This window comes from Hydractinia symbiolongicarpus, chromosome 9 (genome assembly GCF_029227915.1).
Source record: "Hydractinia symbiolongicarpus strain clone_291-10 chromosome 9, HSymV2.1, whole genome shotgun sequence".
NCBI lineage: Eukaryota > Metazoa > Cnidaria > Hydrozoa > Anthoathecata > Hydractiniidae > Hydractinia > Hydractinia symbiolongicarpus.
Genome location: NC_079883.1, coordinates 4,231,100 through 4,256,500, shown reverse-complemented (window position 1 = coordinate 4,256,500; position 25,401 = coordinate 4,231,100). Strand labels below are relative to the sequence as shown.

Genomic DNA, 25,401 nt, shown 5'->3' with positions numbered 1-25,401 from the left:
AAAGAGTCAATTATAGGGATATCCAAACAATGAAATGAATTTCTATAAAAAGCATTTGAGTAAGAAAAAATATTAAAAAAACACAGACGCAGTAAAAATAACGTTTTTCCTTTTAGACAAATATTATATTGTATTGACTTTAATTACAGTGGTGAGTTTGTAAAACAAACCTAGAATAAGTTATATAAATCACATTTACAGAAGTATCAGTCTAGCACGTATTCTGCTGAATAAATATTTCGCAAAACAACCACGAATACAGGACGTTGACAACATCATTAGAAGTGCTTTCTCATCGAGTGGGCCATCACATCTGCTGACAAGCAAACAAGCACCCGTTGCTTCCTGTGTTGTTTATTTGGCTTTTCTTCTCAACGTGAAATAAATTCCGACAAATCGTATCCAAGTCACGTCGTATCTACGCGAGAGTTTCCATACACTTTTGAATGGTGTATTTACCTTTTTGAAACTGCGCTATATAAAGTTTACACTTGACGCCGTCTCGTTTACTCACCCACACCTTAAAAGAAAGTTGGACAACAAATTAAATTTTTCTCCAGAGAAAATTGCTACTATAACAGGGATGAACTTTAAACCTTCAAGTAGTTCGTTCTCTAGAGTGTAACATTTCTTTAAAAAAAAAACGCAAAAAAGAAGAGATATGACTTTGTTTTCCGCAAACTTTTTAAACGGCATTTATTTATAATCGCTCTCCAGATTAAAGTAACAATGAGATTTAAAGCATTTCTATATCAAAACTGATCAGCGCCATCAATGAAGTGCGGACAGAGAACAGAATTGTTACTGAGATAAGTTCTGTACACCTTTCACTATTTTTTTTCGACAGGAGGTTATCTAGTACCATATATGTTTAAAAATTAAACAAGGAGATATTTTTCATCAGTTGTTTCACCTTGTTTTTGTCTGCAGAACACCGTTATAACTGGATTCTCAGCGCTTATTACATTATCAATTTTTGTCAACCTTTGACTGTCATTAGACAGAATTGGACAGAATTAGACAGAATTGGACATCCCTCATTCTAAGTGACAAAAAAATTTAAAAAAGCCAGACAGATTCAATTTGTCAGATTTTCTCTGAAAAAAAACAACGATTAATTTGAAATCTCCACATAAAACGAATGATAAAATTTTTGACAATTTTTACACCGAATGTTATCATAGTCCAAAATAAATATGAAATAAAAACTAAATCAAAAAAGAAACATTAAAACAGTTGCTGGTATCAACCAGTACCTTGGTCAGCGAATTTCATCCAGATTATCGGTGCCGTCAGATTGTTTCCAAAAACATGGGACCTTTGCTTTCGTTTACACTTCGAGATTTTTACATGGCTATTTAGATCACTAACATTTTTAAAAATATTTTCTAATATACAGCTAAAGCTAGAAAAACTGTTATTCGGATCCATTTTATGGGCTTTATTAACATTCGAGGATTGTATACTTAAATTATTTTTTCAATAAGTATTTTTTTTTCGCAAGATCCTTTTTTGAACTGAAATCCTTCTTTTAGGGGGACTAATCACTGTTCTAGAGTTTACGTTGGCGTTCTGTGTGGCAGTTTTAAAAGGGGCCAAATCACATGCAATTAATGCTAGTTATTTTAACCTTCTGAGGGTAGGTTTGTAAAACTCGTGCTCCTACACACGAGCAAGTTGAATCATAAGACACAAATAAGACAAAAAACAAAATTATTAATTAAATTATGAGGATGAACTGAGTATCTAACGCGTTTACTTTATTCCGTACACTTTTACACAAAGTCAAAATAAAAAAATAAAAAATGTAAAAAGATAATTAAAATAAAATTAATTTTAAAACGTTATTTTAAATATGTTCGTAATTATTATTCCCAGTCACACAATTAGACACAGAATAAGAGCGTATCAAAAAGCTACACTGGACGAATCGAACAATAGCCACGAATGCAGGACAAACATTTCCGGTTCACGTAAAAAAATATCCGTTTAATTGTTACGCCTCCAAAGACTTACCTCCCCAGTATTGATTGCTGTAATCGTTGCACTAAAAAATAAAAGAGGAAACATTTGAAAATATCCCATATATAAAGCTAAACATGTCTCGATGGGGATTAGGGACAAAAGTTGCTTAAAAGATGTGACGGGCGATAAATCAGCGGGTTACCTGACAGGTGCGTCGATTCTGTTGTCAAGCGTGACTTTCTCCCCTTTTTCAAACCTACAAGAAACATTCATAATCACATGCAATACCCGAGGTCTTTTCTATTTATAACATATGGTGACTAGACTATCATATTACCATTCGCCTTGGTAGAGGAATTTCCCATCTTTATAACAAGCGGTAATTAGTGGGTCTTTCTCTTGCACGGAAAGCTCTGAAACGAACAATAAGATACGATTAAAAAAGAAAAATCGCATTCAAAATACGCTATTTCTAAAGATGGCATCGCACAGCTGGATGCATTACTTCCACAGTATGGTCAACTCAACGGGCTATTTTTTTGCTGACGTCATGAATAGAACATACATGATAAACAACTTGAGGATAATGGTCAAAATGGAAAATATCTGCTTGATATTTGCAACGTTATATCTTTTAAAACGCTCTCGTGCACGTCAAACAAGGCTATTTTTACGCTGTTGACAGAACGTGCAGTTTTGAAGGATATTTAATGGCATGCTCGAAAGAGGTAGTAAAAAGCTTTAACGACTTAAATTTGTATGAGCAAAGAAAGTAGAAACAAAAACAAAGTGTTGTTTTGGCTTTTCAGCAGACTGTTGTTTTTGTTTTTCAAGATTATTATAACACGCTGGTGATGTTTGTTTTTGTAATGTAAGGAGTTGTTTGTGAGATTTCGTTTAAAGAGGAAAACAGCAAACACGCAAAAAAGTTTAGCAGGAAGAAATTGAGGCATGCACATCCAAAACAAATAAACACAGCAACATAACAAGCCATTTCAACCAAAACACTTCACACGTTGCGTGGACATTTTAAGGACCGGATTGTGCAATTCAAAATGATAAAAAACACTTGCTCTATTTCCGCATGACTCACTTATGAAAAAAAAATGACTTAACACCCGTGACCGCAAATTACAAAGAGCGAAAGTTGTTATGAAGAAATATCCGTTGTACCTTTCGCTTTTCTTCGGGCAAGATCAGTTTTTGCCTAAAACAACAAGAAAAATAAATAAATAAATAACCTCTAAGACGAATTAACAAATCTCTTAAGGTCCGACTAAATTATTTTTGTTACTCCCCTCCTTTCGAGATAATCAGCCCTTTTTGAAAGGCCTCTCTCCAAAAGGGGCGTTGATTGAAGTAGGTAATCGTTTCAAGTTGACGGTGCTTAAAAAGAAAATTTTCCTTGCAAAGGTACTTATAATTTTTAGTATGAGAGACCAACCATGTCTGTTTTCGAGTATGAATGTTTACAAACGACAACCAACCTTTCTAATTGCAGCCCAGTCCTCTAGAACATCCATTTCATTTAACATGTAAATAATGTATGGTCCTAAAGGCAAAAGGAACTTTTTAAAGGCCAGAAAAACAAACTATGACTAGCGCTCTACAGTTTTTGTTTTTCACAGAATGTGCTTCAAAAAAATGCAAAGTAGAACGAGTGTTATGACGCAAAGTTGTCAGAGAAGAGACGGTGATTAACAATCTTAAGTGTGTCTGGGTAATAACACAGTTGAACAGAAAAACAAAATTTACGAGCGCAAACGTCCACTAAGAAAGTATTGACTGATATTTAATATCAAGTTTCTATGAACAAAATAATTGAGCTGTTTCGAAACCATGGAAAATCGCATGTGGCACCCATTTCAGCAATTTTTACGCAAATTCCATCGGTAGCAACAAACAGTAGAAAAATCTAAAGAATTCGATTTTGTGGTGTTGTTAAACGCTTTCACATTCCTTCGCATTCCGTTTACATGTAGCTGGTAAAAATGAAGAAAGGGACGCAGGAATTGTATGTTCATCGAGGCAATATGGGTAAATGAGGCACGTGAATGGAATTTGCCTGTATAATAATTGCGATCAAAAACAGGAACTTGTTACATTTCTTTGGATGTAGCCGCAAATATTTACCTAACTTAACAATCCCAATGGATTTGTTACAAAAGTGCCGAAATTCCTTAAGCAAATATGTTTTTGTAGTCTACGTTTTAATCCAATAAACTTACTTTCAATATAAGGATGACATGTTATCTCCACAACTCTGTATAAACTACCCAGACATACCAGGTTATTCACACGACTTGTCAGCTAGGTTGCTCCGGCTGAAAACTAACTTTGGACTGGTATGGGAGACTCCGTGGAGGAGAAAAATAGACCAATGAATTCACACTTGTAATATAAGTGTACGCTTTGTAGTACTTCTTAACAAGGCAGAATCTATAAAAATGTGAATTTATCCTTTCTGTTTTGCATTAAACACGGCGATTATCTAGTTAGGCGGTTGCTGTGCTTGTACGGCTTTTGTAGCTAAAATGGGAGCTTTAAATGCACTAGCGCTCCCTTTGCAGGACCCTCGTCTATAGCAGTATCAATAGGAACTAAGGAAGCTACACTGGGTGCATAATTTTAACACGACTACGTTAAAAACCAGCATATCTACTACCATACCACGTACCTACAACATTAGCTGGTTTCTTTCTCTTCTCAGGAACAAACATTTCCATGCTTTTCCTCTTTTTTCGACTTCGAAACAAATCATCACACCATAGGTCTATGCAAAAAACAAGTGGTCAAAATTTTTGTCGTGTAATACCTGACACAAAGTGACACAATGATTTGATAAACAAAGAATAAATAAGACAATACAAAGAACTTTAATGTGAATAATATTTAATTTCGAGATATTTTTGAAGGTAAAAAGAGAAATTTCACGAAGTTTGATGCGTGAGTTTATTAAAAAAAAACTATACATTTTTCCGCGAATTTGTTTTTTAAAACTGACTCGTTTTTTCTAAGGGAAGCATTACAACTTCAAGTATAATGTTCGTCATTTTAAAATATCACACCATTTTTTACGACAAACCCACACAACAATATAGAAAAGTTATGATGCAAATAATGTCGAAATAATAATAACATCACAAGTTCTGATTTTCCGCTTTGCAACCATAGCAACCAAGGTACTTGTACTTAAAATTTAACTAGAATTAATGTCGTTATTTTTATATAATGACGTCTAAGTGTATATTTTTATGCGATGGCACGCATTGGTGTACATGACAACGATACCAATAATTAACCGTGACCTACCTGAATACATTTCTGCTGTGTGTCTTTCCTCTTCGACCTTCTTTAATTTCTCTTCAAAATCTGCTGTCAGCATTGCTATTAAATTATGTTCCTCATTCTAAGAAATATTAGGTGTTAAAAATAATATAAGGAAAGGTTAAGTTGGATTGGATTTGATTTGACTCTTTACAGAACTGACTAAACGTTGTAACTGACTGTTTAACAAAAAGCTATGAATAACCTTTAAATCACCTAATAAAATTGCAACTTGCATGAGAAATTGAAATACTATAACTCCGAGTTTGGCTTTATTTATACCATTACACTGTTTTTCCTAACCTAAATGTCATGGGTACAGTTGAAACCCCAAACCTTTTCAAGAAGGTGTAATATCTTCAACAGACATGAAGTGGGTTGATACAAAGGGATAATTGTAATCAAAAGAATTCAGATACTTGATTGCACTTTACATAAAGCTATTGTAAAAATAACACAATTTTTACACCAGGTTTTTTTCTATAATTCTCATTGTGTGTTGAGGTTCGTACATTTACACAAAGACAAGGAAAATTCCTATGTGGAATCAAAATGAATGTAAAAAAATGCAAAAAATATACGTTGCTATTAATTTGTAAAAGTAAAAAAGTGTTTAAAAAAGTACACTACCAGACAATGTATATAACAAAAATGTTTTTAAAAGTATTCAAATTTCAAGGCTTTTAAGGTTTTGTCAAGAGCATAATAAAGGTTTTTAATAAGGACACTTAGTCTGATTACAAGGTTTTGAAGGTCTGGCAAATATCATGGTTTATACGAGCACAAAATTCATTTTCCTTTTAGAATGATCACAAAGGTTTTTCTAAAGGAGGTCAAATTTTCAGGTTTTCAAAAGTTTGTCTAAGCCCTTGAAACAAAAAGAAAAATCACTGGCATTAATTTATATCTGCAAAAGAAGAAATTATTTTTACTGACCAAAAAGGTTTTATTTTACAAACTCACCTGGAAATGTTGTTCAGCTGCTTGTAATTCGCATTGTAGTTTATTTTCCAAGTTAATACTCTAGAAAAAAATATATACATATATATATCAAGAGAGGGTTCAAACAAAGATTTTTTAAGTACATAAGAATTTGTGTTTTTTTGATACGTACCCTATAATGCTTCAAATGACCTGTAAAAAATAATAACATAAAATAATTCACAATATTGAACTATAAAAACATTTTCTACATAAATTATATATTTATTGGTTAAAGTATATAAAAATAATATATAATAATAATACTAATAACAATAACAATATAAAATAATATGTAAAAATAAAAAATAAAGTATATAATAATAATAAAAGTACGTACCAGCAACTTCCAACCTGTTTTTACACTCCTCTTCTAATTGCTTTAATGGTCCTGTGTATTCTCTTGCTTCACCTTAAAAACAATTACCCATACTATCAAAATATTTAAATCAAGGACTTTTTTAATTTACAATTTACACCATTTTTTCTGACCAATGTCAGTAAATTAGTTGATTTCACATGAAAGAGTTTGAAAAGTTGTGTATAAATCTTTTTTTTTTTGAAAAATCTTTATTGGTTCAAGATATAGGACAATATATTTTCGAAATAAAACTAATATTTTCAACACAATTTTCTGAGTTTTTCTTAGTTAATATTAACAACACTAAATAAAGCTGTTTATATGCAGGTCCCAAAAACCTTTTTGTATACTAAATTTCAGCGTTTAATTAGGGGACTCTTGCTTTTGGTCAAATCTTCTTCACCATGTCACATACAATTTTACACGAGAATAAGATTGTAATCGTAGCAATTTAAAAGTTGTTTGTTGTTTTTTCTGCGTATAAATTTAACAATGGATTTTATCACATAATCTAAAATAATAGCTACTTTACATGTTAAAAATACTAGCCAAGGCAGGACAGTAACCTTTTTAAAGTTTTTATATAATTAGTTGCTGAGGATTATTTTCAGACTATATATCCATTTTTTTATGTTATAACAATCTTGTCACGATTTTATAGCTATAATACTAGTATCTACCACCAAAAAGATTCAGTTTTAACATGGAGGTAAAAATAGATAAGAGATCAAATTCCAATCGGTGCAAATTAAAAAGTTACAAATGTTTCGGTATCCCTTTGGTATCCATGCATGATGTGCATTTTACTAATTTTTTTACAAACTGTTTGTTTATATGTAGAAAAACCCGTGATTTTTAGAAAAATCATATTTTGGAGCTGAACGAGTTGTCACAAAAAACCTTTATCTTTGATATTTAAGAAATCACTAGTTTTTTTAATCTTTTATATAAAGCAAAATATGCTCAAAAATTAACTAAAATGTAGCATCATAAAGCTCAAGAGTGAGTAAAATAATGCAAAAAAGTAAATGGTGTGTAATTTCATATTCAAAACTTTTGTTACGCCTATTTCCAGTATTTTTCTTGTTGACATGGCGTATTAGCAATTTGAACTGAAATATTGTTCGACTCCCTAATCAATTACGTAATGTTGTAACTTATAGCATATTGATTGTTTTCTCGATCAACGAAATTAAAACTGATAAGCGCCAGAAGTTATAAAAACAACATGAACAGGTTTGCAACTGATCACAGATGATTTCAATCATAACTAAAATGACATGAATGATAATTATTTTACTGAATATATTTCCAGTGCTATTATACAAAAAAAAATGTCGTAATTATTAAAGGGAAACAATTAGCAGGTAAAGTAGAATTTTATGATGTTTATAGTACTACTGTACACTGCTCCAACTTCTTCTGATAGTCGTTTTTCTTTAAAATTTTTACAGACATGTTTGGCAAATCATACAACTATGATAAGGTGAAGAGAAATATTTTTATTCTGAATAGAGTTTATTTAATACAGCAGAGGATGCCATTTAGGAATCTTTCAAAATATACAAAAACCTGTTGTTTGAAAAATATGAATGTTTAAAAAAATCCACACACCCTTTTAACAGTTGTAAAAAGTGGGAGCTCTTTTTTAAAAGCCAATTTGTTTCTTGATTATTATACATTTTTAATCTAAAAGATTCTGCTAACTCAGCAGTCCATAACTTTAAAAAAAGTAAAGAAAATATTTATACATAAAACACTGAGTAAATATATGGAGCTGTGTGGACAGCTAAAAAAGGGTTACTGCCACCTTACAAGGCTGGTAAAAATTTATCAGAATTGTAAATGAAGTAACAATTCCCAAGGAATATTGTTATAAAAAAAGACCCTTCTCCTTTAAACACATCAAAGCATTCTTACTGTGGTTAACTTCTCCTAGTTGTTCTTCTATCTGTGCAATCCTCTCTTTGTAAAGCCTAAGAAATAAGAACGTAACAAAAAAATTCTAGCTAGTAAAAGCAGCAAAATGTGTTGTAACAACCAGTTGTTATTTGTCAATTTAAAACAAAAAAAAGTTACACGACAGTACTATTTTTAATCCTTTCCAAACTGTGTAATTATTTTCTTTCTAATTTTTTGAAAATTAAAAATAATAAAATAAATGTTTACTGTTCTTTGAGATCAGAAAACTGTTTTTCAAGGTCTGTCATATCACCAACATATCGTGTTCTTCTTAATTCAGCTTCTTCTTCATCTACTGTTATGTAAAAAAAAACATAAATACATTGCAGTTGCAAATCAGTTAGTGAAGAAATTAACACAAATTTTAATAACACTGCAACAGTTAGCCTTAAATTAAGTGAAAATAGGGCACTGGAAGCTGTCCAATACTTAGTAAAGATGCATAACCTACCCCAAACATACTAATATTCATACAGCTACGTGCGGGTTTAGCATCAAGACTCAAATCACCTTTAAATCACATTTTGATTTTTTGAAAACTCTACTGTAAAATTAAAAATGCAATTTCTTACACGAGTCACTGCCTTCTGATTCAGAATCTTCTGAGTCTGAGTCCTCATCAGAATTTTCTTTTGTTACTCTTTCTTCTTCTTCATCCTCATCTTCTGTGTTCTTCCCATTCATTTCTTCTGTTACCCTTTCTTCGTTATTTACATCGTCACCACTCATTGCTTCCTTATCAGGTTCATCCATGCTATCTTCATCCATGATTGGTAAATCTTCTTCCTTTTCTCCTGTCATTTTATTTACTGGCTTTATTTAAATAAAGTCACAAAAACTATAGTAAAACTTAGTTGTTACCAGAATTTATGACTCTTCAACATATCAAAAATATAATATATAATTTTATCTTTAAATTAGATCATGGCCACAAAGGTGCCAGTAAAATAATTAGTAGCACTAAAAAATCAATGGGTATTTTCACTCTAATTTAGGCTTTTTCAGGAATATTTGAGTAGGGGTGCGATGATTAGCATGTGTAAATCAAGTAACGCGTGCGATGCAGAATGCACATGCAAAGGACGTTACGCAAGTGATACAGGCTCTAAGGTTAATTTTTGATGCATATTTATTTTGCAGTAGAATAGTGGGGGACGTTTCAAATGCTGAACCATAAACGCAAGGATCGAGCGTCTACTGGTATCAATCTTAACTTCCATTTCTACATGTCCGAAATAGTATGCATGACTATACTGTCATTTTTATATTTATTATTTATTTTTCTGGTCATTACAAGCAAATAGGCAAAAATATGCTTTGTTTTCAAATTAAAACAAGAAGCCCTGCGGCTTGGAGATTTCCGTCAATAGCCTAAAAGATATTGAAATTTGAAGTGGAACTTGAAAACGGAGAATTATGGGGTAAACAAATCACTGAGTATCCCAATTCTCAATTATTATTGTAACTAACCTGCAATGTTAAAATACAATCTAATAAATAAAAAATAAAATAAAATTTTTACATAGCTAAATGAAGTATTCTAAAATAACAGTTAAAACTTTAACTGGATATTTTTAAAACTGATCAGAAAATTCTGGAAATTTCAATACAAATCTTGTCATGTATAAACTTGACGATTCGAATATAATAACTTTTGAACGAGCTCCATTTGAATGAAGGAAGTAGTTCATTGTTAATTAACTCAGCAATAAATACATATTAGCATTTAAATATTTCAGTATTTAGGCCTTCAGAATTTACTCTCCTGTTCAAGATTTGTTTAAATGCATATATATAAATTTAATCAAGCTGGTTTTTGATATTTTTGTTAAACAAGTAACATATTAGGCAGGCAATCCATGATTTTGAAACCTGTGGACAATACAGGATTTATTTTGTCGAAATCGATTTATTGAATTCAAAAAATTTAATTGTTTGTTATCCTTTTTTGATTCGAATTCTCAAATTTGAATTTTTTTTCGGAGAGTGTGATTAGTTGCATTTTTCTGAAAATACTTCTGCAATTTTAAATTGACGAATTGAATTTAACAAGTTGAAACAAAAAAGGGTAAACACACAATAAACTTGCGGATTTGATAAATCGATGGTCCCTTTCGTGAGATTTTTAAAAATCAAGTCTTTTTTAAGAAATCTTAGAAAAATATTTTGTGATACTTTGGGTGAGTTCAAGAAAGATTTTCAAGAAAATTAGGCACTAAAGGAGAACTGATAATTAGCCAATAACAGAATAATTAGCCGTTTTAAATGGCACCATAGCTTAGTGGTTATAACTCTGGCACTTGTGCGGGAGAATGGTGTTCGATTCCCCTTGACAGCAATTCAATATGGGCAAGTGAATGCTACGATAGCCCTAGGTTAACCTACCATGTAAGGGAAATAGGGGAGATGGCACACTGTGTGGGCTGTTGGATGTTGCAGGGAGTTGTCTGGCAGAGTATGGACCCTAATTGAGTCTGCGTAACTCAAAATGAGCATTAAATACTTCAACAGTTAGCTTTTAAGAACACAAGGAAGCTTTTAACAGCTAATTATACTATGCGTAGCGTCTAATTATTCTGCATCAGCTAAATATATATATATTGCTACAGGTTAATCATCAGCTCACCCTGACCGTTCGGTGCAGCAACAATAAACTTTTGTCATGTTTCTACAACTTTTCTGCAAAAAATATAAAAAAATCCTGTGTGAATATACCTTTTTATCTGACAGAAGTAACCCCAAAGTGTTGCTTGGAAGTTTTTCTTAGCCACCCTTTTCCCCATAAGAACTGGAGTCGGGTGAGTCGGGTGTCCAGTAATGGAGAAATTACCCAAAGCAGGACAAAGGCTTTTTGTTGCTGGCTCTTTAAGAAAATAGGAACTCTAATCAAAGCACTATTTTGTGTAGCTAGTTAGCTATCTGGCTCTATACAATGTTATTATACAATAGTGAGTATATAAGTAATTTCACGACTATTAAAAGGGGTATGTCAGCACCAAAAATTGAGATAGCTAGCTAGCCAGCACACCTTTCTCACTTCATATAAAATAATTCTTACCTGATAAAATACACGATTTTAAAAAATGTGCTTAGCTTCCCAGCTACGACTATACCATCAGAGGGGGCGACCAATAAAATGTAAGCACTTTTAGTCATGGCCATACACAAAATGTTCTGGCCACACGAAGAGTACACTATCTCTGTTCAGATTGGTCATTAAATTGACATAGATTAAAAGAAAGCATCTTCATTGGCTTTCGAAAATATGGAAATTTTTAAAAGTGCACACCACTGGCCAAAAGTGCAAAAAAATTTTGTTTACAATAAGTCATAAACTTATTTTGCGCCGTTTCACCGATTAAATTAAAAATTCACCATGCCTTTCCAATGCTATTAATGATTTATTGAGTTAGATTGATACATGGTGCATATTTTCAGTCTAGATTGCACATGTTGTGCCTCTGAAGCTCATTTTAGTTGTCTTATAGACATGTGGTTGGAATTAGTTTAGTAAGAAGCCAGTATAGCAAGCTATATCGAGAAAAATGTGCATATTTTTTATCATACCCGACACAAAGTATAGTAGAGAAATATTGATATCTTTAACATAGCTAGTTGGCTGTCTCCAGAGCTTAAGCTGACTAGGTGCTGGGCAAGAACTAAGTATCTCCCAAGCACCTTCGGTTTGTTTATGTATTTAGCTAGCTAAAAATCTACCGACAGTTATGACTCACTCAATCGGGTGGTCGTAAAAAAATTGCTGCCAGTGCCGACTCCCTTGATCGAGGGGTTTACTCAATCGGGGGACACTCACTCGATCGGGGAAAGATCCCGTACTGGATATGTTCTAGCATTCCTAGAACTCAAAACGTAAACACGCAATGGAACAGACAAGAATTAACAAGAAACTCACAATCATATATCACAGTTAACTAATATACACTAATTGTATTTTTGCCCACCAAGGTGGAGCCGGCTCAATGAATAAATAAAAATGGGTGAAATGGGTGAAAATATATATATATATATATATATATATATATATATATATATATATATATATATATATATATATATATATATATATATATATATATATATATATATATATATATATATATATATATATATATATATATATATATATATATATATATATATATATAAAATGCTTAAAAGATAACGGTCCAAAAGATGATGCACATTGTTTTGCTGAACAAATTTCAAGGTCGCTCCTAGAAACTGCTTAAAAAGAAAATTTCGGAGGCATAACAATTTTTCGTTTAGCTAATGCACTTTTTATGCTCCTAGTCATAAAGATATAAATTATACAGCCATGACATAAACTAAACAAGTGTATACAAGGCTCTATTTATATATAGAGAACATCCCCTCCTTATTATCAAGAAAAATAAACAAAATAGACGGCTCAAATCTAAACCAATGTCAACGAATGCTACAGAGGACAAAGTTTATGACAGCTAAGGTACCATATTGCTTGCCCATATTACACCCAGGTCGAGTAAGACCAGGCACTGCATGCAAATGTAATGTATCGTAGGGGTTATTATTTAAAGTTAAAAATGGTAGAGTAAGTTGTAAATATTGAAACGAATTGATTGAAGTTTTGCTTTTGCTGGATTCCCATATACTTTAATTAGGTAATGTCTCTATTTTTTATGTTTTCCAAAGTCAATTTGTAAATGCGTAAAATTAGCGTTCATTTCAGGTCTATTAATTTTTTTATTTGTGTTTCTTTTTAGCAGCAGCCAAAGATAAAACCACTGCAGAAAAATGGGTTCTTTGACGAAGTTATACAACGTTGGTAAATTTGGAAGAGTGTTATCAGTTTTATTACCTCGCGCAAATAGAAGTCTTAATGACGTGGGAAATCTGCAAGCAGAGGTTCGTAAAAACGTCAAAGTGTAATGTTAAATATATAATTCTACTTTACTTAAAGCAATTTTAAGTTTTGAGCCTTTCGCGATTCTTATTATCAACTTCATTGGGAACATGTTGCAACAAAGCATTTTTACCACTTGTATAACAACGGTCAGTTTATTAATAAGATCCACTTAAAAAGCTTAAATTAAGCTCCAAAAAACTTTGTTTTAGGACCAACTGTATTTAATCAAAAGGATCCTAAAGATTTCAGGCCTAGAATTATTCTTAAAATGTTCTTAATTTGTATGGCTTATAAGCGTAGTAATTCTTATGGAGAACATTTTTATAAAAAAAAATTAGCTTTACCTTGACTTTGAAGAAATAAAAAGATTGCGGAATATTTGCGAATTTGTCTTGTATTTGCAAACTTAAATATAACATTTTTTTAAACCAGGACGAATCTTTTATTTCGCATTTTACTTTACTTCCGGTTGGTTCGCAATTTTCTTAAAAATTCAGTATGATATTCACTTTGGACTGGTTATTCGAGTTTAAATAATTCTGTAATTTCGATAAAGTGCGATAAAGCGCGATTTTTATTATCGCAAACAATTTTTCCTTAGCTGTTTATGTGCTTTTTAATTTATAGAAAAAGCGTCCAGCCTCTGCCTTTGCTTCATTTTATCGCGAGAAGCAAGGTTTGTTAAAAGAAAATAACCCCAAACTAAGTCCAACAGAACTTATGAAACTAGCGTCTTCGATGTGGAGTAATCAAAGTCAATCAACCCGTCAACAATTTAAAAACGAATATGAACGTAAAATGGCAGAATATCGAGAAGACATTCCTCAGGTTTGTAGAATAAGAAATATTTAAGCATATATATGTTGAAATGTAATAATTGCTTCGGAGAAAAATTTGCAAATATTTGGCAATTACCTTTCACAAATGACCAGTATCCTGATTTTAAATTTAGGGACATCTATAAATTGCGTATTTCTTTATGTTTAACTTTACCTGAATTTACGAGGACATAAATTAACTTAATAGAAAAATAATTAGCACAAATTGGGCCAAGATTTCGAATACTAATACCTAAACAATTAAATGTTATAATTACTGTAGTATTAATAATTTTCTGCATGAATCTCATCGAACACAATCGTTTAGGTTCCGAAACGACCTGCGCCACCATATATATTGTTTTTCAAAGAGAACAATCGCCTTTTCCAGTCGGACTATCCAAGCGTCGTTGAGAGAGCGAGAAAAATGGGTAGTATGTGGAATGAACTACCTGAGAATGAAAAGGAGAAATACCGAGAAGCTTATACCCAAAAATTGCATGAGTTCAACGAAAACCTATCGGAAGAAGAAATCGATTTATTGCAGCAAAAACGTAAAGCTAAAAATGCAAAGCGTGAGAAACGTGATGTTCGTCGCTATGGCAAGCAAGCTTTAAAAAGAAAACCAAAAAATCCAATCACCAATGCATTTAATTTGTTTATAAAAGACCACGCAAGTGAAGTGCCACGCGAGGAAAATATTTTCAAATATCTGAGTGATAAATGGCACAAGTTACCAGAAGATGAAAAGTTGATGTATAAAGAACGACTAAATGATGAAGCGGAAGCCTATAATGAAAAATTGCGCGCATGGGAAAGCAAATACGATAAATATCAATAGAACATATTTTTGTAAATTCTTGGTTAAAACGCGAATTACTTTTTGTTTATATTAATATCGTCCTTTTTCACGACTTATTATTTAACAGAAATGACAACAAAGAGAAATACAGAAATATTTTCGAGATAATTTGTAATACCTAAATAAAATTAATTTATATCTACTTTATAAATACTACTTAAAAGCACACTACAAGTGACATCTTATTATAAAAGTCGTGAAGCCTAAAAAAAGAGACTCACTATGCGCGCGGATTTATTTTCGCGAGGTTATAGTAATTTTTAACAGTCATTAGGATATTTTGTGCAGATCATGGGAATATTTCGCGCATTCTTTTTGCGAATAAAACTTTTTTTTGGCGAAACTGGTATATTTTTTTGAAATTTAATTTTTTTCTCTTTTAGTTTGCCATTATTTTAATCAACTACAAAATGGGAAAAAAATCCGAAGAAAAAACAAGAGAAAAGAACAAAAAAATTCGTGAATTACCCTTTCCAGGAATTTTCGCGAAAACAGAGTTCGAAAATTAAACAATTATTTGAGAAATTCCAAATTTTCAACATCATACCCAAAAAAAGGAGTTGGATCACAAAAAGGTTTAAATAAGTACAAGAATAAAATCAAAGGTGCTCTTAACTTCCTTTATTAAAATTTAAAGGTCTGGGTGTCATGAATTCTTTTACTATATCCTCAGTAACATTCTTTCTTCTCTCGATATGAGCAGCTACTATGGGTTGTAACACCGTGATAAGTTCTTTCTTCAGCTCTCCTGTCAGTAATTCACCACTTGTGTAATCCTGTAAAGAAAACAAATCAGACTGTACTGAATTGTATATGAAGTACTTGAAAAAATGTTGTGATTTTGCAATTTTTAGGCCACGCTATGTTTATTTCTTTGAAATATGGTAATAAAGGCTATTGTTGCAAATTTTTATTTAATCCGTATTTTTGGTGGGATCAAAATCGATTAAGTAGTTTTTTTATCCTAGCTGAAATTTTATGGTAACATCGCGCGCTAAAAATTATTATCAACGCCAATCATTTGCTCTAAAGTAACCAGTTTCTAAAAGCGACAATTTAACACAGTCTAATTCAGAAATCTGAAGGTTAGTTTTCCTTCAATGAACCGCCTCAAAAGCTTCACCTTTCTGATTTGTTCCAGTTTGTCATCATCTTCGAGAAAAAATGTCAAGTATTGATACGAGATATCAACAGTGGCGTCACCGCCCTTCTCTCTGTGTTCTTCCACCGTATCTTTGCCACCGGAAAACGCGTGTTTGTTTATCTGTATGTACCCAAACAAAAATTAAAAGCATTTGCTAACTGGAGCTTCAAAGTAAATTGTTAACAGAGTACCCCCACCTTATTTTTAATTTGTTTCGGAGTATCAGTAAGAAAGATGGAAGAAGTTGAAACGCTACTGCTCATCTTAGTTTTAGCCCCCTGCAAAGCTGGAAAGAATGTCGAATGTATTAACGCTGGCTTCAAGTAGTTCAATCGCGGTGCAACATCACGTGTCATACGAAAGTAAGGATCCTAAAATAAGCAATAAAGTACAATAAAATAACAGACAAAATTTTGTAATAAATTGTAAAGCCTAATGTTTTAATTACACGAATGTTTTTTTGTGCAATAATAAAAATTTTGTCACTTTTTTTTAATGGTATCAAGTTCTTTATTTCTATTTGGTGGATACAAAACTAAGAACGCCTTAAAAGACGTCAAGTACTGAAACAGTGTGGCCAGATGTGCGAAACCTGCTCTTTCAATTTAACGAAAAAGAAATTAATTGAATAACGTAAAAATTTAATGGCCTTAAACATTTACTGTTTCGGGGGAAAACATGTCATAAATGCCTAAGCTCTCGTTATATAAAACTTTTCCATTATATTTTAGTAGCGTCATGCGTCGACTTCATTTAAGACAGAAAAAGATCAAAAAAAAATCCAACAGTTTCTAAGAATAATTTGCACTGAAACGTGTATAAGGATACAAATCAGGTCATATTAATAATTAAATACTTTTTTCAAGCGAAAAAAGTTTTGGAAGGTGTTCAAAGCTCTATAATTATGAATTCGTATACTATATTTCAAATATTTTCATGTCTATTAAGGTGCATAATCTTGCGTAATAACGTATACCAAATTATTGATAGTGTTACCGACATTTTAATTGACTATTTTAATAACATTACTATGCTGAAACATCATAAAAACGTACCTGATCGATAGCACATGGTATCAGACACGGCACGCTACTTTTCTCTCCAAAAATATGTGGGAACGAAGAACTAAAGCTTGGGGCTGCTTGGACAGCAGGAAATGCTATTTTACCTACAGATATAAACAAAATGCAGGTAAGGTGTCCTATCACGCACACATTTGATTTATTCCCGACCATTCTACAAGTTAATTTTGCATTTTCCTTTCTTCGGGAGTGGAGGTTGGTGGGGGTTGGTGCCTTGTAGCGTTGTGAAGTTTATTTCCTTATTTTTTATTTTAGGAATTTGAGATATATAAAAAGGGTAAAATACGATTTTTGACAGATCTTTTAAAAATAAAGTGATTATATACGCCCACTACTCTGGATTTAGGAAAGTAACAAACTCTAAATTCAAGAATAAGAATTCTTACTTCCAAACAGGATAGCATATATTATATTGTTGGAAAAATTTATAATTAAGGAAACATATTGGCCATGTTAAGAAATACAAAACAGGACAATAAGAACACAGTAGTAACGAGAGAATTAAAAGAAATAAACAAGCCATAGAACTTCTGATGTAGTCACATAGGAGTGTCTTTACATAGGCTTTGCTCCCTATATCTCAACAAAAAATCTACCCCCTCCCCTCCCCTCACCATCATAAAAATAATTTTGAAAATGTTTTCCGACATAAACTTCATGTAAACCACCGTAAGTGTTTTTGACAATCTGTTTTCGTTTTCCATAAATTTTAGTACAGGGACATCTATATATTTTTGGGGGAATTTTTCACGTATTTTCCACCGTGATTCTTGACTAAGGGTCCTTTAAAAACGCAAAGTCTGAATAGGATAAACAGAAATAATTACCTATTTTATCACTATCTCCGAAACCAAAAATTCCTCGTACTTGATTGAATGTAACACATCGTTGTATGCGTAAGATATTTCGATAGAACGCACTCGATTTTCTAAAATACAATACTTGATGTAAACTACAGCAATGAAGTAAACAAATATTTTATCATAGCTCTTCACACAACTCACCCGAGGTAATCCATGTCGGAAAATATGAATGTTTTTTCTTTATCAAAACCACAAGCTATAATATCTTTCACATTCTCGTATGCTAGTCGATTGGCTTCCTCCACTGTGAGATTCTCTTTCCAGAGAAACTTTTCATCGTCTGTCAGTTGTATAACTAACGGAACGTTAAAAGCCTCTTGTAGATATCTAAAAATGACATTTATACATAAACAAACTACTTGATTAAAAAATACAGGCACTGTCAAGTGATGTTTGGAAAAAGCAAATGTACAAGTTAGCGGAGATGGTGTAGTGGTATCTGTAGGCTTGTAATCATAAGATTTCAAGTTCGGATCCCTACTCTGCCACTCTTCAAATATAGTGACGTCAGGCTATTTGGTGTCACCTACTGCCTGCGAACAGACACTTGTGGCAGGCAAGCAAGTTAGAGCAATGGCATATATATGTTTTAAGGTGTAATGTTAGAGATAAGTAAGAACCAGCCGCTAGAAAGGACAGAACTTCCTGTTATATACTTTACAATTCTGACCTTGAACATCTTCCTGATTCACCCCTTTACACCAGAATATTACAGCTCTGTTATGTTTTAAAAACTATGAACTTACTTTGTAAATATGAATGGAATAAGATGACCTAGATGCATGGCCTCTGAAGAAGGACCACGCCCAGTGTATAAGAAAAACGGTTTATTTTGTTCCACTCTTGATATGATAAAGTCTAAGTCTCTAAAATAAAAAAAAAGAATATTACTGACAATAAATTCTAATTTCAGCATGATAATAAAAGTTAAAGATGTGTTCAAACCTTTCAGAAAAAAATATTCCTCTTCTAAGAAACCGATGAGCCTTTTGGCCAGTTAATCTTTCTATCTTCTCTATTTGAGTTTGCGAAACAGCACTGCTGCCAAATTGTTCTATATAACCAAGAAAATGTCAGAACGTTAAATCGTTTTGTAAAGGGAAGAAATTTTTGTGGGTATTTACTGTAACGGCAGTGTAAAACATAAGAAATTAGCACTGTTCATCATCAGCATAAAGTCAAAAAAAATTCTTGCAAAGTTATCTTAAGCTCAACTCTGTATCATCTTTATAACTTCTTCCAATTCATTGTCTTATTCACTTATCCTCTTTCTCAAAATAGGGAATTTAAAAAAATTGTTGGAATTTATATTTAGCAAATGGCCGATTAATTTTTTATATATATGACTCAATTGAATTTTTTTTCCGTAGAAATTCAATAATAGGGATTTTGCAAAAAAACATGAATTGCGCAAAACATAAAGGTAATTTACATCATCATCATCATCAACATCATCATCATCATTCTCGGCTTAACGTCCGTTTTCCATTCTAGCATGGGTTGGACAGGGTAAAATAATGACCCTCTTCCAATCTGATCTAGACTGTGTTAGATCGAAACTCAACTTCCTCTGTATCAAGTCTGTCCTTATAGCCTCCTGCCAAGTCTTTCTTGGTCTACCTCTGGGCTTTGCCCCAGGAACTATCAAGTCTCTACAATTTCTTACCCAATTATCCTCCTCCATTCTTTCCAAGTGCCCCAGCCAATTCAATCGTCTTATTTGGATAACATCTTTTCTACGGACACTTAGCCTGCTTCTTAGATCATCTGAACTCTTCCTGTCTCTCAGACTGGCATTACACATCCACCTAACCATTCTCATATCATTCCTTTCTAAACGGTCAAGATCTTCCTGCTTGCTCTGATAAAAATTCTTACAAGCTACCCTTTTCTCCTCCTCTGTGCATAACAATTTTTTTGTTATTGTAAACTTCTGTTAGCGAATTAAGTTACCAAATACAGTAAAAATTTAGCCCTGCTTGCTCTACTCACTTATTAGCTTTTCATAGTCGATTCCTTTATTGTCTTTAGCTACGACATTCTCAATGTTGACAACTTGTTCCTCTTCTTTAATGCTCATCTCACTCAAACTTTCCTCATTAGACATTGTATTGTAAAGTTCACGAGGAAGAGAGATAAGGTTGTGTATTGTAGGTCTCCTAAAACAAAGCAAATGTAATGAATAGTTTAAATATAATTCAGAAAAAAGGAAATATTCTGTCTTTGAAAGAGCTATGAAACAGTTTAAATAAGAACTCCTTCATTCATTTTGCTCTTCATACTTGCACATTGTGTAAACAGACTTTAAAGGTCAAGTAAAAGAACAACTATATAAACAATTTTTTTATGAATAATTTCTTTTTATGATAACCTTACTACTTTTTTATTGCCATCTTAAAAATTTAGAATCATTAGCTTTTAGTATTTTTATTGCTTTCTTTTTAGGATTAAAATAAGTTATGCAGGGGCTAATACAGGTCAATTTAAACATCGCTATACCGATTTTGGGGACATCTAATTTAACCGCCCAAAATAGAGAGGTGAAAACTTTCTTACTTCTTTTAATGATGGATAGGGAACAAAAATTTGGTGGTAACGGTTCTAGACCTTGCAGGTTCACTTTAAAATATTAGCTGTTTGATACAAACAAATTAAGTTTCTTGTTTTCTGAAAAGGTTGACAGACAATTTAGGGGATTACCGATACCCAAAGTAATTTCTTGGATTAACCCCTGTTATGGTCTGCAAAATATTACATACACGCAAGTTGAACAAAACGGGTTGTATATAGCAACGGCTGGTTTTATGTGTAATATATAATTTATTATGTTTCTTTGCAAAATTTAGAGTAATATAGGTAGCTAGTTCAAAAAGTTTTGAAGTTTATTTGCTAAGGCATGAGTATACGAAAAAAATGTTTTTTTTTTTACAAAATTAATTAAAGATGTGGGGTGGAGAGCACGCTTAGTGTGGAGAGGAATGTTTGATCTAAAAAAGCTTTTTTTTTATTTCTTGAGAATGAGTAGAACGCGAGTTATGCTGAGTTTTCTGACAATTAGAGGTTAAAAATTGTGGAAAAATTTTTAATACTAAATAACTCCAAAAGTAAAAAACAATAAGAAAAAATTAAAAAAGCGTTTTTAGATCAATGTCTTGTGATCACAAAAAAGCAAATAGCAAACTTGAGAAATTAGTAGTTTTGTAAAAAAGATCGCATTTGTAGGAGAGGGGTCATTTTTTTCGTGTCTATTAAACCTTCAAATTTTATTTTTTCTCAATAATTTTTATAGCATTATATAGGTAATCATATAAGCTTTCTAAAAATATATACATTAATATATAAAAATAAAGTTTTGGTGAATTAAAAGCATTTTAAAACATCACACCTTTTTTGTACACTCGCGCCTTAGAATAAATCATGGATATTAAATACATGGAGGGTTTTCTGTCATTTTCAGTCAGCTAGCTATAAATTGAATGTCAATATGATATCTATAAGATGATTTATGATTTGTGATTTGTTCCCAGTGCTCACTAACCTTTTTACTGCCATTTGCTTTACTTTCATGTAAGTTACATTAGTGTTAACTTTACTTAAATGAATATGATATCCTAGCTTTATAGTAAATTAAATGCAAAGAAGTTCAAAGCAGATAAAATGCATAACTTAGGATCTGCATTTCGGTTCGCAATCAAATTTTGTGAGTAAACATGTAGTGCATATACAAGGTTACCCAGGAAATTTAAGTGCAAACCAAGTTGCAGATCTTGAGTTATTGAGTTGTCAGCAAAAAATTAGGAGGCCTGGAACAAGCAATCGAATGTCATTTTAGCAAAATGAATTGCTAATCAATTCACCTTTTTAATATCTATACATTGACAAAGTTTGAATGCACAACCCTTGACAGGTCTAAAATTACTAATGACACAAAATGTCACAATTTGCTATTACTTAAACACTAGTCAATAAGGCCCGTGGAAAAATCCACTTATGCAGAAGAGCAATGGAAAAATGGTTTTTTTTAGATGTTTAGCTGACATCAGCAGTGCAGATCCCAAAAAAATTTTGCAAAATTTAGTTTCCTCTTTGCCTGAAATGCGTAGAGCTTAAAATGCTGATAAGAAAAATGTATAGGATTATGTGTTTTCGACGAACGTATAAGAAAGGGTTTGAAAATTTTGTTGATGTCAGCAAAGACCTGCAAAAACACAAAATATTTAATGCCTTCATTGTATAGATCTTCAAACGCTGATCAAGAAAATGTATAGGATCATATATCTTTGACAAACGGTTGCAGAGAAATTGAGGTTTGAAGGTTTTTTAATGACGTCATCATCCAGTTCATTCCGAAACGGATTTAGGGACCCAGGTTTGGGATACTTACCCAAATTAGTCCCAGCTGTTCCTTAGTTACCTACGCGGTAAAAAATCATTGACGTCACCACCTCGTTTCCGAGTTATTTAGGCTCAAAGTTTTAAATGCATTGTAATGGCTTTATTAATTTAATATAGGATATTGACGTTAAGTAGTGTTATTGACGTCGCACCATAACATCCCTTTAAGGTGGCAGTAACCCTTTTAAAAAAAATTTTTTTGCATAATTAGTACGAAAGGTTATTTTCAACCTATATATCCATATTTTTTTCTGTTATAACACACTTGTCATGATTTTATGGCTAAAATACTATTACTTTTCACCACAAATATTCAGCCTCAACAATTCCCCTTTAAAATAAAACTCATGAATAATTAATTAGTTCTGCCGAATATAGTTTAAGTTTACGTGCTTGCTAAATTTTACAGACAGATATGACATAATTATTAAAGAGAAACGTTAATAACAAAAAAGATGGCGCATTATGTAGAAATTCAAGACGATCTTCATTATGCTTAGCATAGTTAACTAAGCTTTCTTCTTGGAGTTGATGAAATGAGTTTCTCTCAAACTAAAGCTTAGACGCGAACGAATGACTCAGCGAAACCCTGAGTTTAAATTGGACAATGTGACTAATCGCTTCGGAGGCCATTTTAATTTATCTGTGAGTTATTTACCAAGCTTGGTCACATCTTACTGTGGTAAAAACTTTATAGTTTACAAATGTTAGGGTGAGTGAAACCACTCGCTGGAATATTCGGATGAAAAGGGCTTTCCCCAACATGGACCACGTGAGCAAAGAACAATAGAATTAGCCAATCAAAAAGCGCGGCCAGGTTTTGGCCGCAGAAAAATCGTTTGAGACCCAGCGTAATTTTTCCCACCTTAACTACTCCGATTTCCCGGTGGTAAAAAAAATTATGCTAGGTCTCCTGGCTACATTATGCTATACACTGCAAAAGCTTTAACTTTTGATAGCATTTTTGTTTTGCTTTAAAATTTTTAGACATGCTTGGTAAATCATGCAGCCATGATACGATGCGCGTAAATCTTTTTTTATTCAGAATATTTTCTTTTAACAGTGTTCGATATAGCAGGAGATGCTAGCAAAGAATATTTTGAAAAAAACAGAACACTATTGTTAAAAAAGTATGAATAAACAAAAAAACTCCGCACACCGTTTTAACAAGGTTAACCAAAGGTTTATTTTAAAACAGAAGCTGGTAAAAATAAAATATATATATAAAGGCCTATATTTTTAGGAAATAGTAAAAACAAAATGTAAAAATAAAACACTAAGTAAATAATTCAGCTATTTGGATGGCCATAAAAGGGTTACTGCCACCTTAACCCTTGCAAAGCAGATATACAATTTTAATAAGTAGCTGGAAATGACAGTAAAGAAAGATTGTTCCTTTTTTTGCGGCTTCCTATTATTTTTCATTAGTTTCTTCTTGAGAGATTGAAATTGATCAAATGTTAGTGAAATCTTGGGTTTTTCATGAGAATTAAAAAGCTAAAAGCATGCAGAGTAGTTATCATGTTTGCTTTCATCCCATATCGCACTTGCTTTTTGCTCAGTGCTGGTAGAATGCAAATAGTTTGCATTTTTTTGCAACATGGCCGTATTATTTTATAACTTGTCTGTATTATTCAGTCAGGAACAACCGAAAATTAGGATAGGAGCTTAGTTAGAAAATTTCCATAGACTAGTTAGAAGATCATCTCCTTAGGAGATTCATTTTCTTTTTTTACGATTCACATGAAAACGAGGCAATGGATGCAAAAAAATTATTTTCGCGAAAGAAAATGGTGACAGTGAATGGAGGAAGTATGTCATTGGGGAGAGAATGTGCTGGTTATGGATGTTCAGAAAGACTGCTTAGGTTAGAAAATGGAATAAGAGTGCACACTGGGAATAACTTTTTTAGCTTTCCTAAATCTCAAGCCGAAATAAAGGTCTGGTGTAGTTTAATAAAACAAGCATGGGAGAGACAGTTTCAAAGTTACTAATGCTACTAGGATATGTTCCAAGCACTTTAATTTTCTTTTTGAAAAATATCTCGCGAAATTTTTCCCGGTCTTTTTCCGACTTACCGAGTCGGGTTTCATTACCAAAAGTGAGTCGGTCGGAGGACACGAACACAACATATTTTTGATGACGGCCTTTAAAACAGAGGAGCTGTAACACAGCACCACATGCATTCCTAATCATAACAAACTAAACACTATATCTTCTGACAGTGTGTAAATAATAAAAAAAGAAAGTATTTGTGAGCCACCACCGTAAATATAGCTAGCTAGCTAGCTAGCTACCCACGATAAAATAAGAACTCACAACTCGGTCAGAAAAAATTGACGAAATAACGCTCTTAGATGTAAACCAACAAGTTTCAAAAAAGCTGTGACAAAAACTCAGTACCTTTGAAACAATATTATTTGGTAAATCTTCAGATGGCGAATTAACATTTACTACTGGTTGAAACTTTGTTAGTTAGCTAGCTATAGGTTTAGGAAATAAAATGATGATGAAATACAATAAAAAAGCGATAGCGAAAACTTCCTTTATGTATTTGTGTAACAATATCACAAAATTGTTGTCGCGATTAGGCGCCATAAGGTTAAAAATAAAAATGCTTATTTAATTCGCCTTTATTTCGGCCTTTTTCATATTTCCAAAAGGAATGCAAGCTCCTGGTTTTACTCTCATTCTTCACATACCACCAGAATTCCTTTAAAATATAGCACAACCTC

The 25,401-nt window shown here is 32.4% G+C and overlaps 3 protein-coding genes across 4 annotated transcripts; 1 reads left to right on the top strand and 2 right to left on the bottom strand.

Moving 5' to 3' along the window:
* Nucleotides 1–103: 103 nt before the first annotated feature.
* On the bottom strand, nucleotides 104–9,476 carry LOC130656762 (breast cancer metastasis-suppressor 1-like protein-A). Its single transcript, XM_057459679.1, has 14 exons — nucleotides 9,169–9,476; nucleotides 8,804–8,891; nucleotides 8,555–8,610; nucleotides 6,614–6,685; nucleotides 6,407–6,426; nucleotides 6,256–6,315; nucleotides 5,278–5,374; nucleotides 4,643–4,738; nucleotides 3,453–3,517; nucleotides 3,139–3,172; nucleotides 2,303–2,378; nucleotides 2,168–2,221; nucleotides 2,017–2,047; nucleotides 104–520 (listed from the first exon to the last, which is right to left on the bottom strand). The coding sequence occupies exons 1-14, from the start codon at nucleotides 9,395–9,397 to the stop codon at nucleotides 419–421; spliced, it is 1,080 nt and encodes a 359-aa protein (XP_057315662.1). The 5' UTR covers nucleotides 9,398–9,476; the 3' UTR covers nucleotides 104–418.
* A 3,624-nt stretch (nucleotides 9,477–13,100) lies between these two features.
* LOC130656215 (uncharacterized) lies at nucleotides 13,101–15,290 on the top strand. 2 transcript variants are annotated; one of them, XM_057459043.1, is made up of 4 exons: nucleotides 13,101–13,257; nucleotides 13,360–13,501; nucleotides 14,130–14,330; nucleotides 14,649–15,290. In XM_057459043.1, the coding sequence occupies exons 2-4, from the start codon at nucleotides 13,391–13,393 to the stop codon at nucleotides 15,159–15,161; spliced, it is 825 nt and encodes a 274-aa protein (XP_057315026.1). In that variant the 5' UTR covers nucleotides 13,101–13,257; nucleotides 13,360–13,390; the 3' UTR covers nucleotides 15,162–15,290. The 2 variants fall into 2 exon arrangements, with proteins under 2 accessions (XP_057315026.1, XP_057315027.1); XM_057459044.1 differs by having other exon boundaries at nucleotides 13,127–13,257; nucleotides 13,363–13,501.
* On the bottom strand, nucleotides 15,264–25,229 carry LOC130656212 (tryptophan--tRNA ligase, cytoplasmic-like). Its single transcript, XM_057459040.1, has 10 exons — nucleotides 25,070–25,229; nucleotides 20,264–20,430; nucleotides 19,217–19,325; nucleotides 19,018–19,137; nucleotides 18,413–18,598; nucleotides 18,236–18,336; nucleotides 17,382–17,494; nucleotides 16,524–16,697; nucleotides 16,306–16,446; nucleotides 15,264–15,958 (listed from the first exon to the last, which is right to left on the bottom strand). The coding sequence occupies exons 1-10, from the start codon at nucleotides 25,114–25,116 to the stop codon at nucleotides 15,794–15,796; spliced, it is 1,323 nt and encodes a 440-aa protein (XP_057315023.1). The 5' UTR covers nucleotides 25,117–25,229; the 3' UTR covers nucleotides 15,264–15,793.
* Between the last annotated feature and the right edge of the window lie 172 nt (nucleotides 25,230–25,401).

What these genes read in the sequence shown, in the direction of transcription:
- LOC130656762 (XM_057459679.1), bottom strand. Translation starts at nt 9,397, where the DNA reads ATGACAGGAGAAAAGGAAGAAGATTTACCAATCATGGATGAAGATAGC. An exon ending in ACTAGGAGAAGTTAACCACA is followed by an intron (nt 6,686 to 8,554) that starts GTAAGAATGCTT and finishes ATTGTTTTTAAG; the next exon opens with GTGAAGCAAGAGAATACACA. An exon ending in AAACAGGTTGGAAGTTGCTG is followed by an intron (nt 6,427 to 6,613) that starts GTACGTACTTTT and finishes TATTTTTTACAG; the next exon opens with GTCATTTGAAGCATTATAGG.
- LOC130656215 (XM_057459043.1), top strand. Translation starts at nt 13,391, where the DNA reads ATGGGTTCTTTGACGAAGTTATACAACGTTGGTAAATTTGGAAGAGTG. An exon ending in TGGGAAATCTGCAAGCAGAG is followed by an intron (nt 13,502 to 14,129) that starts GTTCGTAAAAAC and finishes TTTAATTTATAG; the next exon opens with AAAAAGCGTCCAGCCTCTGC. An exon ending in ATCGAGAAGACATTCCTCAG is followed by an intron (nt 14,331 to 14,648) that starts GTTTGTAGAATA and finishes ACAATCGTTTAG; the next exon opens with GTTCCGAAACGACCTGCGCC.
- LOC130656212 (XM_057459040.1), bottom strand. Translation starts at nt 25,116, where the DNA reads ATGTTAATTCGCCATCTGAAGATTTACCAAATAATATTGTTTCAAAG. An exon ending in CGACTATGAAAAGCTAATAA is followed by an intron (nt 19,326 to 20,263) that starts GTGAGTAGAGCA and finishes TTGGTTATATAG; the next exon opens with AACAATTTGGCAGCAGTGCT. An exon ending in AACTGGAACAAATCAGAAAG is followed by an intron (nt 15,959 to 16,305) that starts GTGAAGCTTTTG and finishes TTTTCTTTACAG; the next exon opens with GATTACACAAGTGGTGAATT.